Genomic DNA, 22680 nt, shown 5'->3' on the forward strand with positions numbered 1-22680 from the left:
TCACAAAACAATGGGCAAAATAAGAACTTTCTTCATTTCAATAACTTTGTTTTATTCCATAAAAATTATTTTATTAATCAAAATGTATCTTTGGCATTCTTCAAAATAGATGCCACAATGTATTTTGCTGGTCAAGCTTTAAAATAATAATAATAATAATAATAATAATAATAATAATAATAATAATAATAATAATAATACATATTTATTGCTCTTATGTGCACACAAAGATGGCTCATACTAGTTTTGTAACAATAACTGTTTTACTATAATGGTTTTTAAATAAGATGTAGACTTTGCAATTTTAATGATCGTGTCCCATTATTGCTGAATGTAGGAGCGTGGATACCTACACTTACACACTACAGAAAAACACAGCCGACTGAAATCACAGCGTGATCCGAATGACATCTGAAAGACCCGCCCCATTTCCAACTGTACAGCTATCCACGGTCCTGCTGGGTTAATATAACCCATTGTTTGAAAAAAAAAGAAACAGGTTCATTTAGTTCTGTTACCAACTGGCGCGGTGGATCCCAGCCAGCGAAATGAATGCAGAAAGTGCCCTTAATGAACACGTACTGCACTGGACAGGCCACACTCCCACCCTTGAGCTGCTCTCCTTGTGCTGTCAGCAAAGGGCTTCCGCTGGGATCCTGAGCAAACAAGGGGAAACATCACAGCTACAAAAACAGTCCTGTTTAAAATGAAATGAGTTTCACCCCCGTCCTTCTTCGGCCTCAGTTGATGTGTTGTCGGATCCAGTCTGAGAAATGCACTACTTGTGTGTAGACACCTGGGCGGTTTCTGCGGGCACATCCTTCTCCCCAGCTGACAATGCCAGCCAGGAACCACCTCCTCCCCTTCTCTAGACACACCAGGGGCCCCCCGGAGTCTCCCTGCAGACACAAACAGGGGCTGTGGTTAGGAATAATGAGCCACTGTCATAAAGGAAACACCAGGAGCCTGGCTCTATGGACTACATTCTCAAAGCTCTTAGCTCTAAATCATCATTTTTGTACTAAATTATTTTCTAAAAGGAAGAAAAGCACCGAAAAAAATAAAACCTCAACACTTTTCATGTAGGGGATTAGTAGTCTTAGAAAAACATTAACAATTCTAATAGTTTCTGATACTCCCAATAGTGTGTGCTAAGAATAAGTGCTTCTCTCTATGTGTGAAACTCAATAGTGGCACATGCTCTACAGTCTGCACGGGCCCCTCCACTATAGCTTTGTTGCCAGGGATATGCAGGGAAATAGATGAAATAGATGAGTTTCTGTAATGTGAGTTCACCTGACATGCATCCACCCCTCCGTGCAGATTCCCAGCACACAGCATCCTGGAGGTGACAGCATCGTCATAGAACTTGTTGCAGGTGTTGTGGCTGATAATTTTCACAGTGGCTTCCTGCAGAACTGAAGATATCTCACCTGCAGAAGGCAGCAGTCAGATTTCAGGATATGCAGGAACTGTACAGAGCAGACAGGCTTTACTTGGTTCTGTAGCGAGCGTGGACACACTCAGAGCTAGTACAGAATCCACACCTTCAGAAGGACATTACTTAACTCAATGTGCTCCACCTTAGAACAAGAATGAGGCAAATGGGAGCCAACAACCTACCACCTTACAACCTGTTCTGCATTGCAGAGGGACACCTGATAATGATAGAACTCTGTCTACTGTACATAAGATAAGAACCTCGGAAAAAGACCTTACCATCTTCCACAAGGACCCCCCAGCCGGTGACGAAGCAGGAGCTCTCAGTACTGAAGAAGTGCGAGCGGGCCGGTACACACGCAGGCTGGATGAACTCGTTGAAGGGCACTGAGGCGCTCAGCTCCAGGAGGGCGATGTCATAGTCCGAGGTATACTGGTCATACTGGGGGTGGACCACAATTCGCTTCACCTGCCTCGTTACGACAGAACTGCTTATGATGTTTATTATCCTCAGTCCTATGTAGGCCTTCCAAGACGAGGTGTCCGAATACCTGGGGAGTAGTTGGGGGTTTAAGAAGGTGAATACCTGGGGAGTAGCTGAGGGTTTAAGAAGGTGAATACCTGGGGAGTAGCTGAGGGTTTAAGAAGGTGAATACCTGGGGAGTAGCTGAGGGTTTAAGAAGGTGAATACCTGGGGAGTAGCTGAGGGTTTAGGAAGGTGAATACCTGGGGAGTAGCTGAGGGTTTAAGAAGGTGAATACCTGGGGAGTAGCTGAGGGTTTAAGAAGGTGAATACCTGGGGAGTAGCTGAGGGTTTAGGAAGGTGAATACCTGGGGAGTAGCTGAGGGTTTAAGAAGGTGAATACTGGGGAGTAGCTGAGGGTTTAAGAAGGTGAATACCTGGGGAGTAGCTGAGGGTTTAGGAAGGTGAATACCTGGGGAGTAGCTGAGGGTTTAAGAAGGTGAATACCTGGGGAGTAGCTGAGGGTTTAAGAAGGTGAATACCTGGGGAGTAGCTGAGGGTTTAAGAAGGTGAATACCTGGGGAGTAGCTGAGGGTTTAAGAAGGTGAATACCTGGGGAGTAGCTGAGGGTTTAAGAAGGTGAATACCTGGGGAGTAGCTGAGGGTTTAAGAAGGTGAATACCTGGGGAGTAGCTGAGGGTTTAAGAAGGTGAATACCTGGGGAGTAGCTGAGGGTTTAAGAAGGTGAATACCTGGGGAGTAGCTGAGGGTTTAAGAAGGTGAATACCTGGGGAGTAGCTGAGGGTTTAAGAAGGTGAATACCTGGGGAGTAGCTGAGGGTTTAGGAAGGTGAATACCTGGGGAGTAGCTGAGGGTTTAAGAAGGTGAATACCTGGGGAGTAGCTGAGGGTTTAAGAAGGTGAATACCTGGGGAGTAGCTGAGGGTTTAAGAAGGTGAATACCTGGGGAGTAGCTGAGGGTTTAAGAAGGTGAATACCTGGGGAGTAGCTGAGGGTTTAAGAAGGTGAATACCTGGGGAGTAGCTGAGGGTTTAAGAAGGAGTTCTAGGCAGTTTGTTGCAGTTTTTGCGTTTTCTAATTCTGTTTTACTGGAGGGAACCTTTTCATCTGCAGTGTCAGTATGTGAATTGGCCACTAGATGGGGCTGGGGGAACCCAATGCAAGGTCAGTGAAGGCTTCTCCACTTACAGTGTTGCAGTTACTAGTGGGACTCACCAGAGCTTACATAGGGAATGAGGGGTGTGCAGATACTCATATTTCCCATGTAATTACCAACTAATATTTCCTCAGGACTGTTTTGATTAGGTATTTCAAGGTTGCAGTTCAAGAAACATATTTCAACCGATTTACGTAGACCAGTTCATTCTAATTTTTTCAAAGCATCGTTTAATCTAAGAGAAAATCCAGTGAAACAGTCTGCAGCCCCACTGTACCTGATAGAGTCGGAGTCCTGAAAGCAGTGTGCAGCGGAGATGAGCCAGCGGCTGGCAATGACGGAGGCCCCACAGATGTGCCCGTATCTCCCCATCTGCAGACTCACTTGCCAGGGCCACTCCCCGCTCCGTGCATCCTCACCACCGACTATCTTGCTTTTCTTTGTCGGCCTCGTTCCACATCCTACAACAATATCGGTTGCACCTTAAAACTGCTCCTCTCTGAATGGCTGTATTCACATAGCATTAGCATCTAAACACCTCTCAGTCCCTATGTCAATCTACAGCACTACCACGGATTCCAGCACTCTTCAATATCCCGCTATAAAACAGCAGATGCTGCCGCACTCCGAGAGTACAATGATAACCGAGCCGGACCTACCGGGTGGGTTATGATCTTATCACCACCACCCAGCCGCCTAAAGTCTAGGAAACCTTTCAGGACCCATGCCTCAGTGCTTCTGTCAGCTGGGAAAGACACCAACAGAGATATGCGGTCAGCCAACCTAACAAGACACTTATTGAAGATCCAACGAAGGAACTACCTGGCTTCTCCTTGTCTCGAAGACACAGGAGGTACAAATGGAATCAATCTAGTGACCCCAGACACCACTGACTGGCTTTCCAAACTCAACACACAGCTATCAACTCGGTCCGTTGCTTTTCAAATGCCAAATGAAAGAAGACGACGTTGCTGCGTCCTAGGCAGCAACCCAGCTTGCTAGTGCTTTGTGGATGCAGCTATCCCACAGTGCTTGGCCTCACCGCAGTCCACTTCGTCAGACCCGTCTGAGCAGTCTTTCCTCCCGTCGCACTCCGGGTTCAGTTTGCTGACGCACTTCCCATCACGGCACTTGTAGGAAGACGGAGAACATTTTTTTTGAACTGCAGAAAACAGCAAAGCAGCTTTAAAACGTTTGTGAGTTTTAACAGATAATCCAGGTATACCAGCATGGAGGAGAGGGCTGCACATACAGCAGTGTGCACATGTATTAGAGCACCCCATTGCTTCTGCAGTTCAGCAGTGTGCACATTTATCACAACATCCCATTGCTTCTGCAGTTCAGCAGTGTGCACATTTATCACAGCACCCCATTGCTTCTGCAGTTCAGCAGTGTGCACATTTATCACAGCACCCCATTGCTTCTGCAGTTCAGCAGTGTGCACATTTATCACAGCACCCCATTGCTTCTGCAGTGCAGCAGTGTGCACATTTATCACAGCACCCCATTGCTTCTGCAGTGCAGCAGTGTGCACATTTATCACAACACCCCATTGCTTCTGCAGTTCAGCAGTGTGCACATTTATTACAACACCCCATTGCTTCTGTAGTTTTGCTTTTTGTTTGCATATAAAAATCAAACCACTGGAACTGAGAATCTTGGAGAATTTTCAAAAAATGCAAATTAGCGATTGTCTAATTGAGAATGATGAATTTAATAGGCCTCACACGGAATTAATTTAAAATAGTAAGAAAAAGCCACAAACGGTGAAATGCATGAGACTTTTTAGACATTTAAGATGCCTAATTAAAAGCACAAAGTGGTTTAACATTTTCACACACAGTGCCTATTGTTTCTGTATCACTGATTACCAGATGCTGTAAATGTGTTGTACAATGATCATATAAAATCCATGTGTGGTTTATCTCAGCAAATCAAATCAACCGTTAAGTCATGTAGACACATATTCCAGCTAATGCAGCATCAATATGTGGATTAAAAAATCCACTGAACCAAATCATGGCATGTGAATAAACTATATACTATATATGCTGTGCTAACAAGACACCCTACACCCTCTGCTGTGGGCCATTCGTGTATAATAAGGGCTGTATTATATTTGCGCAGCCATTCCTTTGTGCTAATCCATCTCTGATCTCCAGTCTCTCTGTCTCAGGGAGCTGTGTTAGCTGCTATGGATGTATACAATAACGTGGCCTCAACACTCCTTTCAACACCTCCACAATGAACCAGCTCCTCGGCTGCAGGGGCCACTTTGAGCAACTTTGTCACTTCTTCATTACAGGTAATGTATATGATCAGCGGCCCTTTTGATTAGCTTATCTTCTTATCAGGATCCAACCTGAAGGAGACTCAATGTAACTTTGTATACGCTTCACATTCCTGTGCCTTTTTACAGTCTTTTGTGAGCTGAGAATCCCAGCCTCTTTCTCCTTACGGAGCAGATGCTTCTCGAATGTATGGGGAACGGACACTCACTTGCTCTGCTGCAGTTGATCTCATCGCTGCGGTCTTTGCAGTCCATCACCCCGTCACAGACAGCAGACTGGGGGATACAGATCCCACGAGGGCAGTGGAAGAAACATTCCGCCGCTGCAAAAAGGAAAACCATTCTGATGCACTCTCTTGCTTTTTCTTTGTTGCTTGCCTGCTTGTCAGTATTGTGGCACTGTATACAGTACTGTGATGTGATGTTCTTATAACTGCGGAAAATAGAATGATGCTTCTGCTTCCTATACAAGCCAACTACCTTGATACTGGTCATGCCCCTGAGACTGCACTATTGCTGGAGGCTTCCATCACATTTCACCTGTGTCTAAGAGAGCATTTATAAAGCAGGGCTGGACAAATCTCTGTCCTTCAGGTATCATAAGATCACGAGTTGATTAAGATCTGGAAGGAGGTTCAACTGGTCCATTACTGTAAGTCATTTGGGAGGGCTCTGGATCTCGAGGGCTGGAATTGCACACCCCTGACATAAGTTTTAGTTTTTTAGCATTAAGAATGCCTATTTTTAAAGGAAAACCCTATCTCCCCCCCATTTTAGAATGCCCAATTATGTTCCCTCACCACAGCAATTCCCCACACAGCTCAGAGCTGAAGGTTCAGTTGCGTCCTCCGATCCAACGACCAAGCCAGCTTCCTCTTCTACACCCAGGAACCCGAGAGCTGATGCTAGCGAGCTACCGGCCTCTGGCGGGCAAAGGCCAGCCTTGCAGGCATCCACTTGAGCTAACTAGGTGCCTGGCCATCCTCTGAAACAATCCCCACTGATTTTGCCTCCCTAACCCAGAGCCCATGTGGCACTCCCTCTGGAATCCCCAGCGAAGACCGGTGACTTCACACAGCCAGGATGTGAACCTGCGCTCCCCTGACTGTACGACCCCCTCTGCACACCACGCGGCTGTGCTTTTACAATAAATGCACTGTGTCCTACCGGGCAGTACTCACCGCAGTCTGCCTCTTCACTGCTGTCTCCACACTCACTCTGTGCATCGCAAAGCCCTGCGTGGGGTCTGCATTGGCCGTTTCCACAGTTAAATTCACCTGGGCTGCATATATCTGAGAAATGACGTTGCACATTACACCACAGCAGCAAGCATAAATACGTACACACCTGCATTGTGTTGTACGCAGCTGTGTATACAGTACATGGGCTGTCTCTCACACAGCCGACACATGTGTTATACAAATCCCTGACGTGTATTATTCGATACATGACAGCTGTTTCTCCCTGACGCTTACAGTCACATTGTATAAAACAAAATATCTGATAGAATGTGATGGAAGGCTGATAGTAGAGGCTCAGTTGGCAGGTGATGCCATAATAATGAATACAAAGAATAGTATCAAAAGTGACAGAGGAAAGGTTATGGTAGATCAGCTTATAACACCAGCATTGCCTGCTGATAATTCACCATCTCTTCCACGCTGTGCTCTTACCTTCTGATCTGTGCACAGCAGCTAACTTTCACAATGGTCAATCATACAACTGGCAATGTTTGCTGATGGGGCATGATTGCTAACACAGTACAGCAGCCTGCTATAAACTGAGCTCTGCTTTCTCCTGCTTCTAGAGACACTTGGAAGCAAAATATTTGTTTCTGCAAAACTGGGACTGAGTTTAATGCACACGCAAAGCCCCCAACGCCCCCCGGAGGATTTTGTTTCTCAAAGCCGAGACTCGCCGCATTTTGCCTCATCGCTGCCGTCGGCACAGTCCTTCCACCCGTCACAGCGGTTCTTCACAGGGATGCAGGTACTGTCCTTGCACTGGAACTGTTTGGGACATGCTGCAGACAAACACATCAAGGCAGGAAAGCATACAGTATTAGTGGCCAGAGCCTGTCAGGTGCTACAAGTGAAATTTGTAAAAATGGCTTTAAGTCTCTGAAAATGACACTACAGACGTCCATTTATACACTAACTTAAATGACTACTAAGGGATTTACAGTATGGACTGGCTGGTTTGTGGAAGGGTTTTCTGGGGTCTCTTGTCCAGCTAGCTCAATAAACTCATGAAATATTACTCACGGTCGTCATAGCTGAAGGCTTGGTACAGAATGTAGAACCCTTTGCGAGTGACAGACTCATCGGAATGGAAGTGCAACATAACAGGGGACGAATACACTCGTTTCCTGCTGCTTTCAGCGACAGGACTGCACAGTCTGGAGGGGGAGGAATTGAATAGTGTTGAACGGATATTTGGTTTCACATTTTCGCCCGCACCACACTCAAAAAGGGCTTGTGGGATCTTTTTCTGTGTACAGTGCTGCTGTACAGATCAAATTCATTTTTCATTAGCAGTCTACCAGACTAGAGGGGTCAATGAAGGTTAAACAAGTATTGTGAGCACACTTGAGAACACTGTAGCTCTGCACAGCTGCAAGGTGTACTGTTATCAACACAGATATTTTTTGTTCTCCTCAGGGACCTGAGGGGGGTGTGGGTACTTGACTGACCTTGGTTGGAACACTGAAGCTCGCAAAAACAAGGTTTAGCTTCACACACACATTTAGGTAAGATACATAAGACAGGCTCTTGAATCCTCTCCTGATGACAGACCATCTCCGTACCTGAGCTTTCTCCCAGAGAATTAGGTAACCGTTCAATATCTGATTTCTGTTTAGAACTAGGTGCTACATTGGCTGTGTCTCACGATAAATGTTTAAGCTGTATGTGTGGAATGTTTGGACATTGGAATCAATAAGTGGAAACTTACTAACATAGCATTTGGTACTGAGTGCTCTTATTTACAGACATCTAATTAGTTTCTGCTAAGGTGCTTTGACCTGAGTTCTGGAGCTGCTGTTCAGGTCTGTTTGCCTGCCATAGACATATCTAACCCAGGCATGATCTATAGCAAGAGCAAGCACCATCAAAATGTAATTTGCAGCAACTAACAATTGATCTGCCGTTGATCCATGTTTACACACCCCTGTAATAACAGGCATCACCCATAACTTAACCACTCAATCAAAAACATCACAGGTGTACACTTAATCAAAAACATACAGGAAATATCAAAAAAGAAAAAAAACACAACACGATCATGGAGTAACTGCACCACTCTGAATGACTGCAAACGTCATGAAAAGACAAAAAAAAACAATTCTAAGCTACGTAACTCCTTAGCAAGCGTTGTGAAAAACAGGTTAACTTTTACCTGATGCCATTAATCTCCAGCCAGTCTTTGTCACAGGTGTTTGAGACGGGAGATTCCTGAATATCCAGCGCCACCACTGTGAGGGAGAGCAGGTACCCTGGCAGAGGGGCCTAAGAGACAACGAAACAGAGGTGATGGCTGCAGCCTCACCATTACCATGGAGAGAACCCTTCTGAATGGAGTCCACGCAGTCCAGTTGTAATCCAGCGGGAATCGGGGTACAGTTTATTGATCATAGACTTAAACAGGTACATAGCCACATATTCTATAGTCTACCGATGACTGACAGGCTGTTATACCAGTGCAGATAACTTCCCTAGACACTTCTAAAGGTAGTAATTATAAAACTGAGCATCTAGACAGGGCGCTGCTTGTTTACAGTGCTAATAAGTTGTGCACATGTGTCATGTATATGGGTGGAGCTGCCACTATACGCCAGAGCGACGCTGCATTGTAGTTTGCAAAACATGGTCTGCAAACTCTCTACTGTCTTTTAGGTATGGTGGATTATTTTACTAGGTGCTTCTGGGATACCATATGCTGCTAACATCAGTATAATACATAGAATCAGCTGCCAGCTTGTTATTACTGATTTCCAAGCTCAATCTTACCTTTAAAGTCCAGCTGCAGTCCACACTGGGAGGGTAGTGGCTTGGGTAGTATGGAGAAGTCAGGGTCCCATTCCAGGAGATGGAGCTCCCTCCACATGCTAAGAGACACCAGACAACCTGCTTACCCCCTACTGTGTTTATAATAAGATCATGAAACCAATGGGGTGCATGTTGGGTAACCGCCTCTCCACTGAGAATAGTGGATCCAGCCGAGGACAAAAAAGCAACATGACACTAACAGATGTCTACTTTCAACCACGGGGCCTGCTACTGCTACTAAAAGCTACATTCCTGCAGTAAGGTGGTTTTAGAAATGACTACTAGGGCCGTGACCCTGTAACACCCCCCCACCCCCTCTAATACATACCTATTTTGGGGACAGCTTGGAAATATGCCTTGAACAAAGCACTTTCCCTCTGTCTGTTGAAAGAGAAGGTGATGAGCATCACATTACCAGAGGAAGTTAGTTTAATGACGGGAGGGGTCCATGTCACCGGAAGCCCACACCACCTGGCACAAGACAGTAATTAAAAGCAATGGAATAAAGCACTAAAGAGGGACCCGCTGGCCTTGCAGTTAATACACATTCAAATAAGGAGGCTGAAGTCGTGAATTCATTGTGATGCCTACTCAAACCTCCAACCGACAGCCAAGCAAACAGAAAACAAATCGCACCACAAAATTAAATAATAATAAGAATAATACCCTCTTTAGCCATGCTTATTTGATTTGATTTTTTAAATCTAAAATGAGGCTTTGGGGTTAATTTGGTCAGCCTATAAGCCACAGCTGGATTTTTGTAGAGCATTTTGCAGCACTGGGGAATTACCTTGGATGGCATCAACCACTTATTTTTACGGATAATCCCGGATAGGGAGTTCGTGCAATCCGGGGGCACGCCCTGGTGCTGTAAAATGCTCTAAAAAACCCAGCTGGGGCTTATCAGGGTACAGGGAGATCAAGTCAACCCTTTTATGCGAATGCAGTCAAAACCTCTTAATGCATTCCTGCCTGTACATTTTGAACAGCTGATTCAATAAAAAGCTAGGTTTGGTGTCGGTTGGCCAGCAAAGAGAATGCAATTCCCGTTTGCAATATGCGGCTGATTGGATGAACCAGTGGTACATCCCCGCTCTTGTACACTCCCTACCTTGCAATGATCTTGTTCTGCAGAGGTAATAAGAAGTCGTAGGCAGAGAGTTTGTGGGCGCCACAGTTTCCAGGAGACGCCCCGTGCAGGGTCAGAATAACCAGTCGCACCACGTGCCCCGAAGGGACCCGCAGCCTCCACTGGTAATAGGGCTTCTTGGGACTGGTCAGCGTCAGGGTCCGGTTGTTGCCATATTTAGCGTAAAGGTCAAATGATATTGCTATAAAACAAGACAGCTTTGATATTTAGAGGGTTGAGTCATTCCACGTGGTCCTGTTTTAAAACATTCTTCCGATGCATTATTTACAATACATTTAAAAGCTTCCTTTATTATTATTTATTCCACCAATAGCAAAATATTGCAAAACAGTAAACTTTTGATTATTAAATTACAACTGAATTAAAAATACGAGAGAATCACCAACAACAAGAAATTCTTTAAATGTATAAATCGGCAATGCAGTATATAACAGGAAATAAACAACCACACATATATAAAAGACCATTCTGGTAGCTTTTTCAATGAATTGATTACAATTAAATAAAGAAAATGCTAAATACAAATCATTCTGAACTGTAACAATTTCAATACTTCAGGTATTAATTTACACACAAGCTAATACAACTTATGCTAAAAGGGATTCATGTTCAAATGATCAATCTACCAGATTATACATCTCATGATAATAATATAGGTAAGAATTTCATAACATGACCGACTCTGTACCGCACAAGCAAGTGTGTTATTAATATTATCACTATGAGGGAACGAGATATATGCATTTACAGTTACACACAAAACACATCAAAGCAGCCATAACACACGTCACATCAAAATAGCAACCTTTAACAATGTGAAATATGCTTCAGTTTAGTTACCTTAGAAACCCAATTGCCATTTTATATTTTGCTCTTTGTTTGGGTGATTTATTTTACCTGATTTCACTCCGAGATCGTACTCCTCAGAGTCTGAAGCTGGAAAAGAAGTGGTACCAAGAGTCAGGCGTTGTCATGAAGCAACACAAAACACGAACACGCAAAAACAGGAACAAAATGCGACCTCACCAAACAATTCAGCTGTGTCAAGTTCCTCATCTAAGGAGTATACCTCCTCACTGGGACTGAAATTCACGTGGGATTTTGTGCCACTGACTCGTCGCAGGTTGGAGGGTCTGTCCTTTTTGATCTGCTGTGCAATGCCAACCGGAGCAGAGAACTTACTCCAGTAAAAGGCTCTCACTCCTCCTTCTTCTCCTTCACTGTCAAAAACAAACACTGTTCAATTATGCATGCTAGTAAAATGCATCGAAATCCCACAGTCTCAGGAACACCCACACAGCTAGGAGCAGCAACGCAGAATCCTAACCTTAAATCTCAATTTTACCCCAGACCTTTAACTCAGTCCTAACCTTAAATCAGGGATGGATTCAAAATCCAATCCTTTTCCAGTCCACGTTTTTCTTGCATTCATTCCCTAAATAGCTACTCCAGGGACACCGAAATGCAATGCAAATTGAAACTAAATACTTAGGGCCGGGTTGGAATAAAAACTGGAATGGAATGAGATTTTGTTGCAAGATTTGGCCACCTCTGTTAAAGTCACTATCACATTGCAAAACGACCAGTCACCCCCCAGCCCCACCCCCTACGATTCAACTCGACCACTGTAATGAATCCTTAGACATGCTACTGTACCCTTTAAGAGGACAGTTAGCATGTTGCTAATGGGTATCTTAAACACAGCCACTGTTTAATCTGCACGAATAGTGTATGCTAGTTAGGCAAGCACTGCTGAGCTGAACAGCACTAACTATATAGAGAAGAAAGCTTTCCTTAACTATACCTTGTATTTCTCACATGACAGTGTATTATTCAGCCAGATAGGGTTAACAGATACTGTAGACTGGATAGTGCAGTGGTCACAACAACTTCTAAACATTAATATACAGAAGCTTCCCAAGAGTCCTCACACCACCAATCACAAACTGATTATTCCATGTTAAACTATGTTTAATAAAGTTCATTAGCCCAGCCGATTAGGGACTGGAGTTCACACAAGCCCCCCGTATTCCAGTGCCCCCGTTACCCCGAGTGCTTGTGCTGTGCCAGGGTAGGAGCAGGTCCGCTCTGCCTCGCTGTTCACTGTTCGTATTGCTACGCTGCACTGCATCGGCGCGGCTGGCATTGCTGAGCCAGCCGCTGTGGTTTTCAGTCAGCAGGGAGGCACTGCCAGCTCAAGTCCACTTGGTGAACTCGTAGCAAGGTGTGCCACTCGAGGGCCAAGAATAGCAAGTTTATGCAACGGGATTGTCTGCTGGCAGCTCTCTGTTGGCAGAGTTTAAAATATACAACGGTGCACGGGCATCCCTGGGGGAGTCAGCACGTGCAGGCGTTCCGGGGGGGGTGGGGGGGTGGAAAGGTATGCTCCACTGATACTGCACTGAGCGCGCTCACATCAACATGCCAATTCTGCGCAGAAAACAATAGCATACATAATAACTGCCCTGCACTTCCATTCACTGTGCAGGCCTCCCATGAACAGTTTTGAAAGGAGCAATTGTTACGGTTCACATGCATTTTCATAAAAATAAAAAAATAAAACATATGTGATTCCAAACTAGGTAAAAAGAAATTTCCCAGCCTGCATGCCCGCTCTGCAGCTCTGTTTCAGATCATGTGATACAGTCGTCTGTTTCTCTTGTACTTCGAAGCTCATTTCCTGGTGAAATGACCAAAGAACCGTATGCATCACTACCTGAAAGCAGCTTTCTTTAACATGGCATGGTAACAAATCTAAGCATTCCCGCAAGCAATTATCTGCTACAATGTGGGGCATTCAAAACGACATGAGTGAGACCTATACAGTGAATTGGAGTGCACAACAGCTAAGATTTAGAGAATTATTTAATTACTGTTTAAGTAAGTGTCACCTTAATATCCAATAACACACTGTTGGCTTGGCAGTGAAGAGATTAAAAACAGCAATCCCATGCTTCTCTTTCAGTCCAAAATGAAAGCAGCTGAAACTGATCACAATGTCCTTGGACAGTCCTGCAACCCTTCACAATGGCCAAATTAACATCAGAAGAGCCACTCCGGCATCAACTAATGCGCAGGACCTACACCCTATACCCGCCACTGCCAGAGAACAGAACGCTTTTGTGTCATCAGTCTTTGTCCGAGTCTCCAAGGACCAATGAGGAGGCATTAACAAAGCTTGATTTTACAAACTAAAGCACCTCCAGAGCCAAATTACAGCAAACTCCCTTCTGTCTGGCTCTGCGAAGGCTGCTCTTAAGCAGATAGTCGTAAATGAGTTGATATTAGAGCTGGAAACCTTACCCAGCTGATAACGGGTGTGTTATCCTAGACTCCTAGTCCTTTAACTGAGCTTGCTGCCTGAAAAACGCTTTCCAACCAATCTGAGCTGCAACAGGCCCCTCTACACAGGCAACCTTTAAAGCCACACACACGTCCTAGTAAACTCTGAAAAGAGAACCGTGACCTTGCCCTGCTGTCCAAGAGTGGAAAGAAGGATGATATGAATGTCGACCCTCCATGACTGTGGTTATATAATCCAGCATGGACGTCACCGTGGCAGAGTCTGGGAATGGTGTTCCCTTCCAATCGGTGTTATAAAAGGAGCGATTTCTGTCTCATAGTTCGCACAAACCTACAAGTATTTATTTTCTCCAGATCACTTGGAGATCATCAATTTCAATCTTGGGTGATCATTAGGACCCCTGGAAGCAGCAGCACTCACTGATGGTCCCCTCAGCCCATTCTAGTCCCGGAGCTTGGTTCAAATCACGCCCTTCCTTATTGAATTGATTCAGCCAGGTCTTTAATTGAACCTAGGTGTGCATTTCAGTAATTAAGGTCCTGGATTGGAATAAACTGAAAGAACCACAACAGAAGCCCACCTCAAGCAGTTGCGATTATTCACACATCTAACCTCAAGCAGTTGCGATTATTCACACATCTAACCTCAAGCAGTTGCGATTATTCACACATCTAACCTCAAGCAGTTGCGATTATTCACACATCTAACCTCAAGCAGTTGCGATTATTCACACATCTAACCTCAAGCAGTTGCGATTATTCACACATCTAACCTCAAGCAGTTGCGATTATTCACACATCTAACCTCAAGCAGTTGCGATTATTCACACATCTAACCTCAAGCAGTTGCGATTATTCACACATCTAACCTCAAGCAGTTGCGATTATTCACACATCTAACCTCAAGCAGTTGCGATTATTCACACATCTAACCTCAAGCAGTTGCTACTATTCACACATCTAACCTCAAGCAGTTGCTACTATTCACATCTAACCTCAAGCAGTTGCGATTATTCACACATCTAACCTCAAGCAGTTGCGATTATTCACACATCTAACCTCAAGCAGTTGCGATTATTCACACATCTAACCTCAAGCAGTTGCAAGCAGTTGCTATTCACACATCTAACCTCAAGCAGTTGCGATTATTCACACATCTAACCTCAAGCAGTTGCGATTATTCACACATCTAACCTCAAGCAGTTGCGATTATTCACACATCTAACCTCAAGCAGTTGCGATTATTCACACATCTAACCTCAAGCAGTTGCGATTATTCACACATCTAACCTCAAGCAGTTGCTACTATTCACACATCTTTGTAATTTGTGATACTGATTCCCAGCTTGTGGTGTCCCCATGAAAACTGCCTCACTCCCAAGCCATTACTCTGCAACTCAGCATCCCAAAGAGCAAACAACATGCGTGCATCCTAACAGCACCCTAGTTACTGCAATCTACCTCTCCATTCTCAAGAGGGTTCAATATCGTTCCTTGGGATCTTTAACCAAAATGACACATGCATTTCCAATAGATTTTGCACAATACGTTATTTTTTTAAATTGTGATATTTATATTAGGCACAGATTTCGGTATTGTTTGTAGCATAAAAATACATTGGGTTTAAAGTCGGAAGTGATGCTTGAAAATAAAATCCCCTGGGAAAGCTTGCCATGACATACTGTATGGAATGTGTAAATGTACTTTCTGAAAGTGTACTTACCTAAACGCAGCAACAACAGATTTCAAGTGATACGCCCCCCAGACAGAGGACTCGTACAGCTTTGAGAACTGCCCCGAATAGGCACATGCAGAAAGGGAAAAAGGAAGATATTTAACTCCAGGTATTCATTCAGATCCATTCATTTGACTTTTTTTTCTGTTAGGGCTCACTTTGTGCGCTGACATGACATTTTCAAGTTTTCCATGGGGTCATTAACAGCTTAGACTGGGTAGACAAAAAGCTGCTTTAGCACTGGAGATCAGTTCTTTTGTGATATGTTCTGAGTAACAGAGGTGTCCTGTCCTGTCCTCTTTAATCCTGCTTTGAACCAAAAAAAAAAAAAAAAAAAGCATGCTGGCCGACCATGAACAAAAAAGAACAGTGAAAATTGTAATGGTGGTACGATTAGACGTGTTCATTGCATTTGACATAAAATGATGTCGCAAAAGTCTTCCGGAAGCCACAACAGTACTACAGTATTTCATGTTAGATTTCCAAAAGTCACATTTATCAATTTTTGTTAGTTTTTTGTTAAGTATATGGAAAACTACAAAGCGGTATGTAATTCAATATGTTAACATAACATTATTCAGCTGGTTTCATTCAACTTGATGACGCTAAATGAGTTCATTCTACACAGAGGGTGATGAAAACCTTTTGGCCATATCTGTAGTTGTATATGGGTCATGGGTATTGCTTTGATCATGGACACAAGTATACATTAAAAAAGCTTTCATATGTATTAAGATCCTAGCCAATGCAAAGTTATGCTTTTTTCTTGAATCTAAAGTTCTTTTTTGTTGCTGCCTTTACAGTTACAGCAGCACCCAGGTTATACTAGGATACAATAGATAAACATGCACAATGCACTGAAGCATACTGTTCAAATAACTAGAAAGCAATGCTAATAAAATAACACCCACCTGTTTGATCATACTGTCATTGAAAACGCATTGATATCATTGATAACTGATGTGAAAAGTCTACCCCCCCCCCAAGTAAACTGACATTTCAAATCTAAACACACCTGCATTTGCAACCATCTCAAAGCATTAAAATCAAACAAACCCAGATCGATAGTTCTTTTCATTCCTATCACACTGTACCTCGTATAACACACGGTATATATTTTAAAAGGCGGTTGCCCAAAGATCGTTTTACAAAATAAAATACAGTTTGTTTTTTAACCTGCTCTTAAAGAAACCCTTGTTTAAACTGCTCATGCATAGAAAGCTTTGTGAATAGGGCCCATCTCTTCTTAAAGGGGAGGCAGACGGAACCAGCTGCATTAATGAAGCAAACCCCCAGGCTGCACACGATTGTTATTGGAGGGAATGATCTCATCTATTAATATCCCAAATGCTGCAGTGAAAGAGTTTAAAAAGCCTGGGTCTTGTACTGTGCCCTGAAACCCGAACTCCCTGCAGGACGTCTTAGTTGTGTTAACTCAAAGAAAACGGGGCAAATACCAAAGTTGCTGAGATCGGATTACGATGCAGTCTTTACATTTAAAGAAAATAAAAAAGAGGGCTAAAGAAAGAGCTGTTGCACTTAAAATGCGTTGTCAGAAGCTTGTTGAAGCTCGTTGTGTGGCAGTGGTAAAGAGAAGAAGAAGCAGAAGGCAGTGCAAGGTGCTTACATCGTTTTCAACTGCTGCGGCTTGCAGGAGGAACCGCCTGGATCTGGGCTCTGCCAGCTCACTGTTGAAGGACATGTTAGCGATCTCCACACTTCCACCCAGGTAGAAAACAGAGGCAGCCGGAGCTAGAGACAAGGAACAATTACAATTTACTGCCACACTCAGCCGACAGCCTCCAATTCTCTGTAAAGGTTTTCAAACAGCGAGGCGAGCAGTCTGGGTATTTAACTGCTCAGCAATCCAAACTTACACAAACTGTAACACAAGGCTAGGATGATTACAGCAGCAGCCACAGGGATTACAGGCAGGGTTCCAAGAAGCCATCTTTTCCAGGGCAGTCTGAGGAAGCAGCACTCTGGTGGGCACTGGCAGCCCCTGTGCACTGACTGAGCAACGGAGGAGAAGGACCGCAGGCGATCGGCACTCGAGCCTTCTTTATGAAATCCTCCAATATGATAGGTCTGAAATATAGAAAGACATGCGGGGTTGACACACTGACAGAATATTAAAACTTTCCGCAAGGCAACATTGTTTAAAAAGCAGGTGAAAGTTATAAAAACAGAAGGAAAAGAAACTCAATTGAACTGCTTCCGTATCTGTTACAATTAGGGAATTTCACTAACTTTGCACTTCATGAACATTAGGGCAGAGGATTGCCTGGAGGATAAATACAAGACATACACAACTTTAAAACAAATGAGAACATAAAAAATGAGACACCTGATTACTGTAGAATACATTTTACAGTACAATTATGATATGCTTGTCATCAAACAGTCAAGTGGATGGGTGCTGTGTTCTGACCCAGAGAACACTGCTACTGAATACCCTAGAATATACTTTTACTGACCTCTAGACTGAACAGTGTGGGATTGATTTGTTAACCCATCCGTAAAACTCAACACTCAACCAAAATACTGAGATATAGAAGTTATATGGAAAATAAAGGTGTGAGGCTCATCCCAGTGTCCAAATTGGGACTGTGTATATTGGTGAAGGGGGAAGCCTATCCATCCCACCACCTCCTCAATCTCACTGCAGAGCTACAGTTATTGCTGTGCCATGCACTGGAATCACACTGCAGAGCTGGAGTTATTGCTGTGCCATGCACTGGAATCACACTGCTGAGCTGGAGTTATTGCTGTGCCATGCACTGGAATCACACTGCTGAGCTGGAGTTATTGCTGTGCCATGCACTGGAATCACACTGCAGAGCTGGAGTTATTGCTGTGCCATGCACTGGAATCACACTGCTGAGCTGGAGTTATTGCTGTGCCATGCATTGGAATCACACTGCTGAGCTGGAGTTATTGCTGTGCCATGCACTGGAATCACACTGCTGAGCTGGAGTTATTGCTGTGCCATGCACTGGAATCACACTGCAGAGCTGGAGTTATTGCTGTGCCATGCACTGGAATCACACTGCTGAGCTGGAGTTATTGCTGTGTCATGCACTGGAATCACACTGCAGAGCTGGAGTTATTGCTGTGCCATGCACTGGAATCACACTGCAGAGCTGGAGTTATTGCTGTGCCATGCACTGGGTTTTTATTTCTTTTTCTGAAAGCTACTGTTGTTTATAAAGCGCTTGAATCACTGCACAGCACCGGTGAGAATAGGCGCATACAGCATACATCACTGGATTGTAAAGCATTGCATTACAATTCAATCACTGGATTGTATAGCATTGCATTACAATTCAATCACCTGATTGTATAGCATTGCATTACAGTTCAATCACTATACAATCCAGTGATTGAATTGTAATGCAATGCTATACAATCCAGTGATTGAATTGTAATGCAATGCTTTACAATCCAGTGATTGAATTGTAATGCAATGCTATACAATCGGTTTAAAGGACACCACAACATGCAGAAGTACTCTTGACTCATCGTTTCAGATTTGTTTTTTTAAGTTAGCTTGTTGAAGATGCTTCTTCGGAATTGTCAGTTGTTTAAAGGTTCTGAGTAGGTAAGGGCTGTATGCGCCTATTCTCACCGGTGCTGTGCAGTGATTCAAGCGCTTTATAAACAACAGTAGCTTTCAGAAAAAGAAAAAAAAAAACCCGATTTGGTTTCTACAGCCCGTTGATATACTTGTCAAAACGCTTGGTGCTGTGACTCAGACGCTTGCATAATTAAGTCTTTTGTTTTCTTCTTAAACGAACATTTTACAAAGGCTACGGCAGCCTACCTTGAACGACATTGCATGAAAAGAAAGCAAATAACAAAACCCTGCTTACTCATAAATAAGAAAGTAAAATGTAACAAAAGTCGTTGACTTGTATGCTTCTTCACATTATCTGCAGGTATCATCAAAAGACGTAATGCTACAAATACGAAATACTAGTCGTGTGCATGAATGATCTAACGCTTAAGCAGTGCAGTTTGCTGTTAACTGATATCACTGTTGTTTTCTATTACATATAAAGCCCCACACAGTAATCCCATTCTTACCTGTTCAGGTACGCTGCTAGCAGTGCCACAGTGCAGATAACTTGATATGCTGTAAATCTCACAAGATCTATCTTCGGGAAGCGCTAGCATCGCCCTGATTCGGCTGGTGCGGCTATCAAGGAAAGCCCGAAAGAAAACAGAACTGAAGTAGCCGAAGGGTTGCCCGAGATGCTGCTGTGGGAAGCGCGGTGTAACCTGCTTGCCCCGTTCCGATTGCCACTGCCAGGACCATTCACTCTTTAAGCGCTTAGCGCAGAACTCACAGACAGGCCCAGCATGCACTGCGACGCCTCCAGCCACACGACTGGATACAGCACTGAACCTGAGGGGGGGAACGCGAGGCGAGCCACTGTCATGGGAACACAGGGAGCTTATTGATCTAAGGATTGGAAGGCCATCGCCGTGGAGAAATAGTAATAATAATAATAATAATAATAATAGAATTGATTGTGACTTTTATGTTTTAGAGTGGCTTGCACACAAGTAGACACACTGAAGAGTGGGTGCTCTCAGAGTAAACAGGGAGTAAACAGCTGAGTGGTCTGGCTGGTCTGGGTATGCATACTGGAGAAGTGAATGAGACAGGATGGTAGCCCTGAGCAGAGGCTGCTTTAGAAGTGAAGCAGCCGACTTTCTTTCATTTCATATTTTGAATAAGGATGAGTGTGTGTTGGATTTCAAACAAATATTTGATTCTGAAGAGAGAACAAGACCAGGTGGAATATTTACAGATCGGACTAATCCTCTTGACAGATACAGTGAAGAAGAATGTCTTACAACAGATAGAGGGATTGGTGGGGAGGATTGCTGAAAACATACAGCATAAAGCACTTTTCTCACTGCATCAGGTACTTTTAACATGAAGGCTTTTCACAACTGGAACTGTGTATATATTGTAATGGAGAAAGTGCTTCCCCAGGTTTGTTTTGAATGTGTGTACAGTAGGTGATTTTGGCTGCTAGTCCTGCCCTGTTATCTGGGATTTCTGCTATTACTGACACCCTTATCAACAGATCTAATATCCTGGTAAAGCATGGTGCCCTGCCAGCTCTCCGTTGACATGACGTGCTTCCAGCTAGTCTGCTAGTGTTGATCCTCCAAGGCTATGCACCTCTTCAGTGCATTTGGGTTCAAAGCATGTTTCTGGCTGTCATTATGGGTGCAGCTGATTGGTTAATAACAGGAAACATTAACTTCTCTCTAGGTGGAATGGCCTAGGAAGGGCAAGACTGCACATCTTGAAAACAGACCTTCCCTTAACCTTCTACACTTATCTTTTATTTTCTGAAGAAAATCCATGTTTGCTATGTGTTTCTTGTCAAACTGCACACATGACACCAGTGCACAAATGAAGGCTTGATCTACAGAAACAGCTGGGATTTTTCATTTTATTAAAACTAATATTAAAACAAAGAAGTAAACAGCTCTGTGTGTTTTGAATATATCCAAACGCATTCCTCTATATCTTTCTGCAACGCTGAACAGAAAATAGCTTTTGGCAGCACGAACATAAACTTTGAAAGTATAGTCATTACAATATATTAAAAAAATTACTGACTGGAAGACAAAAAGAATATTGTCAGGATACTTTTTGATGTAACGCAATCACAGTATACTTATGACAACAAAAGGCACAAATATAGAGGACTACACATAGCAGCAAAGGACATATATTAAAACTAATTAACCATAATTTGGGCTTCAATGCTTTTCTGTCTTTAATAATACAGAAAATAAGCATTTGTTTTCTTGAGGAATCAGTGACCATTTATTTTCTAAAGAAGATATAACCATGAACACTGCTTCATGTACCATGGTATGGGGGGCGTGTTCTCCTGGTATACCCTGGTATGGGGGGCGTGCTCTCCTGGTATACCCTGGTATGGGGGGGCGTGTTCTCCTGGTATACCCTGGTGTGTGGGGCGTGTTTTCCTGGTATACCCTGGTGTGGGGCGTGTTCTCCTGGTATACCCTGGTGTGTGGGGCGTGTTCTCCTGGTATACCCTGGTGTGTGGGGCGTGTTCTCCTGGTATACCCTGGTGTGGGGCATGTTCTCCTGGTATACCCTGGTGTGGGGCGTGTTCTCCTGGTATACCCTGGTGTGGGGGGTGTGTTCTCCTGGTATACCCTGGTGTGGGGGGTGTGTTCTCCTGGTATACCCTGGTGTGGGTTGTGTTCTCCTGGTATACCCTGGTGTGGGGCGTGTTCTCCTGGTATACCCTGGTGTGGGGGGTGTGTTCTCCTGGTACACCATGTGTGAGGCGTGTTCTCCAGTATACCCTGGTGTGAGGCGTGTTCTCCTGCTATACCCTGGTGTGAGGCGTGTTCTCCTGGTATACCCTGGTGTGGGGCGTGTTCTCCTGGTATACCCTGGTGTGGGGCGTGTTCTCCTGGTATACCCTGGTGTGGGGCGTGTTCTCCTGGTATACCCTGGTGTGGGGCGTGTTCTCCTGGTATACCCTGGTGTGGGGCGTGTTCTCCTGGTATACCCTGGTGTGGGGCGTGTTCTCCTGCTATACCCTGGTGTGGGGCGTGTTCTCCTGGTATACCCTGGTGTGGGGCATGTTCTCCTGGTATACCCTGGTGTGGGGCATGTTCTCCTGGTATACCCTGGTGTGGGGCGTGTTCTCCTGCTATACCCTGGTGTGGGGCGTGTTCTCCTGGTATACCCTGGTGTGGGGCATGTTCTCCTGGTATACCCTGGTGTGGGGTGTGTTCTCCTGCTATACCCTGGTGTGGGGCGTGTTCTCCTGGTATAACCTGGCATGTGCTGTGTTCTCCTGGTATATCCTGAGCTCCTTGATTAAAGAACAGTGCTGCTCTGAAACCCTGATGTCAGCTACTTTCAAGATGATAATGCACCCATCCACCATGACAGCATTGTGAGTGAATAGTTTGAAGAGTGTGAGAGAGACTTCAGGCATCTTCCACAGCCTTCCAACCCCTTGTGAAGTGTATGCCACATCGTGTCATGGAAAACGGGGATCCAGC

At 44.2% G+C, this 22680-nt stretch overlaps 1 protein-coding gene across 1 annotated transcript; it reads right to left on the reverse strand.

Annotated features, from left to right (window-relative positions):
* Positions 1 to 217: 217 nt before the first annotated feature.
* Positions 218 to 19945, reverse strand: LOC121302859 (suppressor of tumorigenicity 14 protein homolog). The gene is made up of 19 exons (XM_041233147.1): positions 19690 to 19945; positions 17481 to 17691; positions 17231 to 17355; positions 15592 to 15659; positions 11592 to 11785; positions 11463 to 11501; positions 10527 to 10746; positions 9744 to 9886; positions 9377 to 9474; positions 8766 to 8875; positions 7634 to 7767; positions 7288 to 7392; positions 6551 to 6661; positions 5579 to 5692; positions 4122 to 4241; positions 3357 to 3540; positions 1720 to 1991; positions 1297 to 1433; positions 218 to 899 (listed from the first exon to the last, which is right to left on the reverse strand). Exons 1-19 carry the CDS (start codon positions 19777 to 19779, stop codon positions 741 to 743), a joined length of 2634 nt encoding a protein of 877 aa, XP_041089081.1. The 5' UTR covers positions 19780 to 19945; the 3' UTR covers positions 218 to 740.
* Between the last annotated feature and the right edge of the window lie 2735 nt (positions 19946 to 22680).

Source organism: Polyodon spathula, chromosome 30 (assembly GCF_017654505.1).
Source record: "Polyodon spathula isolate WHYD16114869_AA chromosome 30, ASM1765450v1, whole genome shotgun sequence".
Classification (NCBI taxonomy): Eukaryota; Metazoa; Chordata; class Actinopteri; order Acipenseriformes; family Polyodontidae; genus Polyodon; species Polyodon spathula.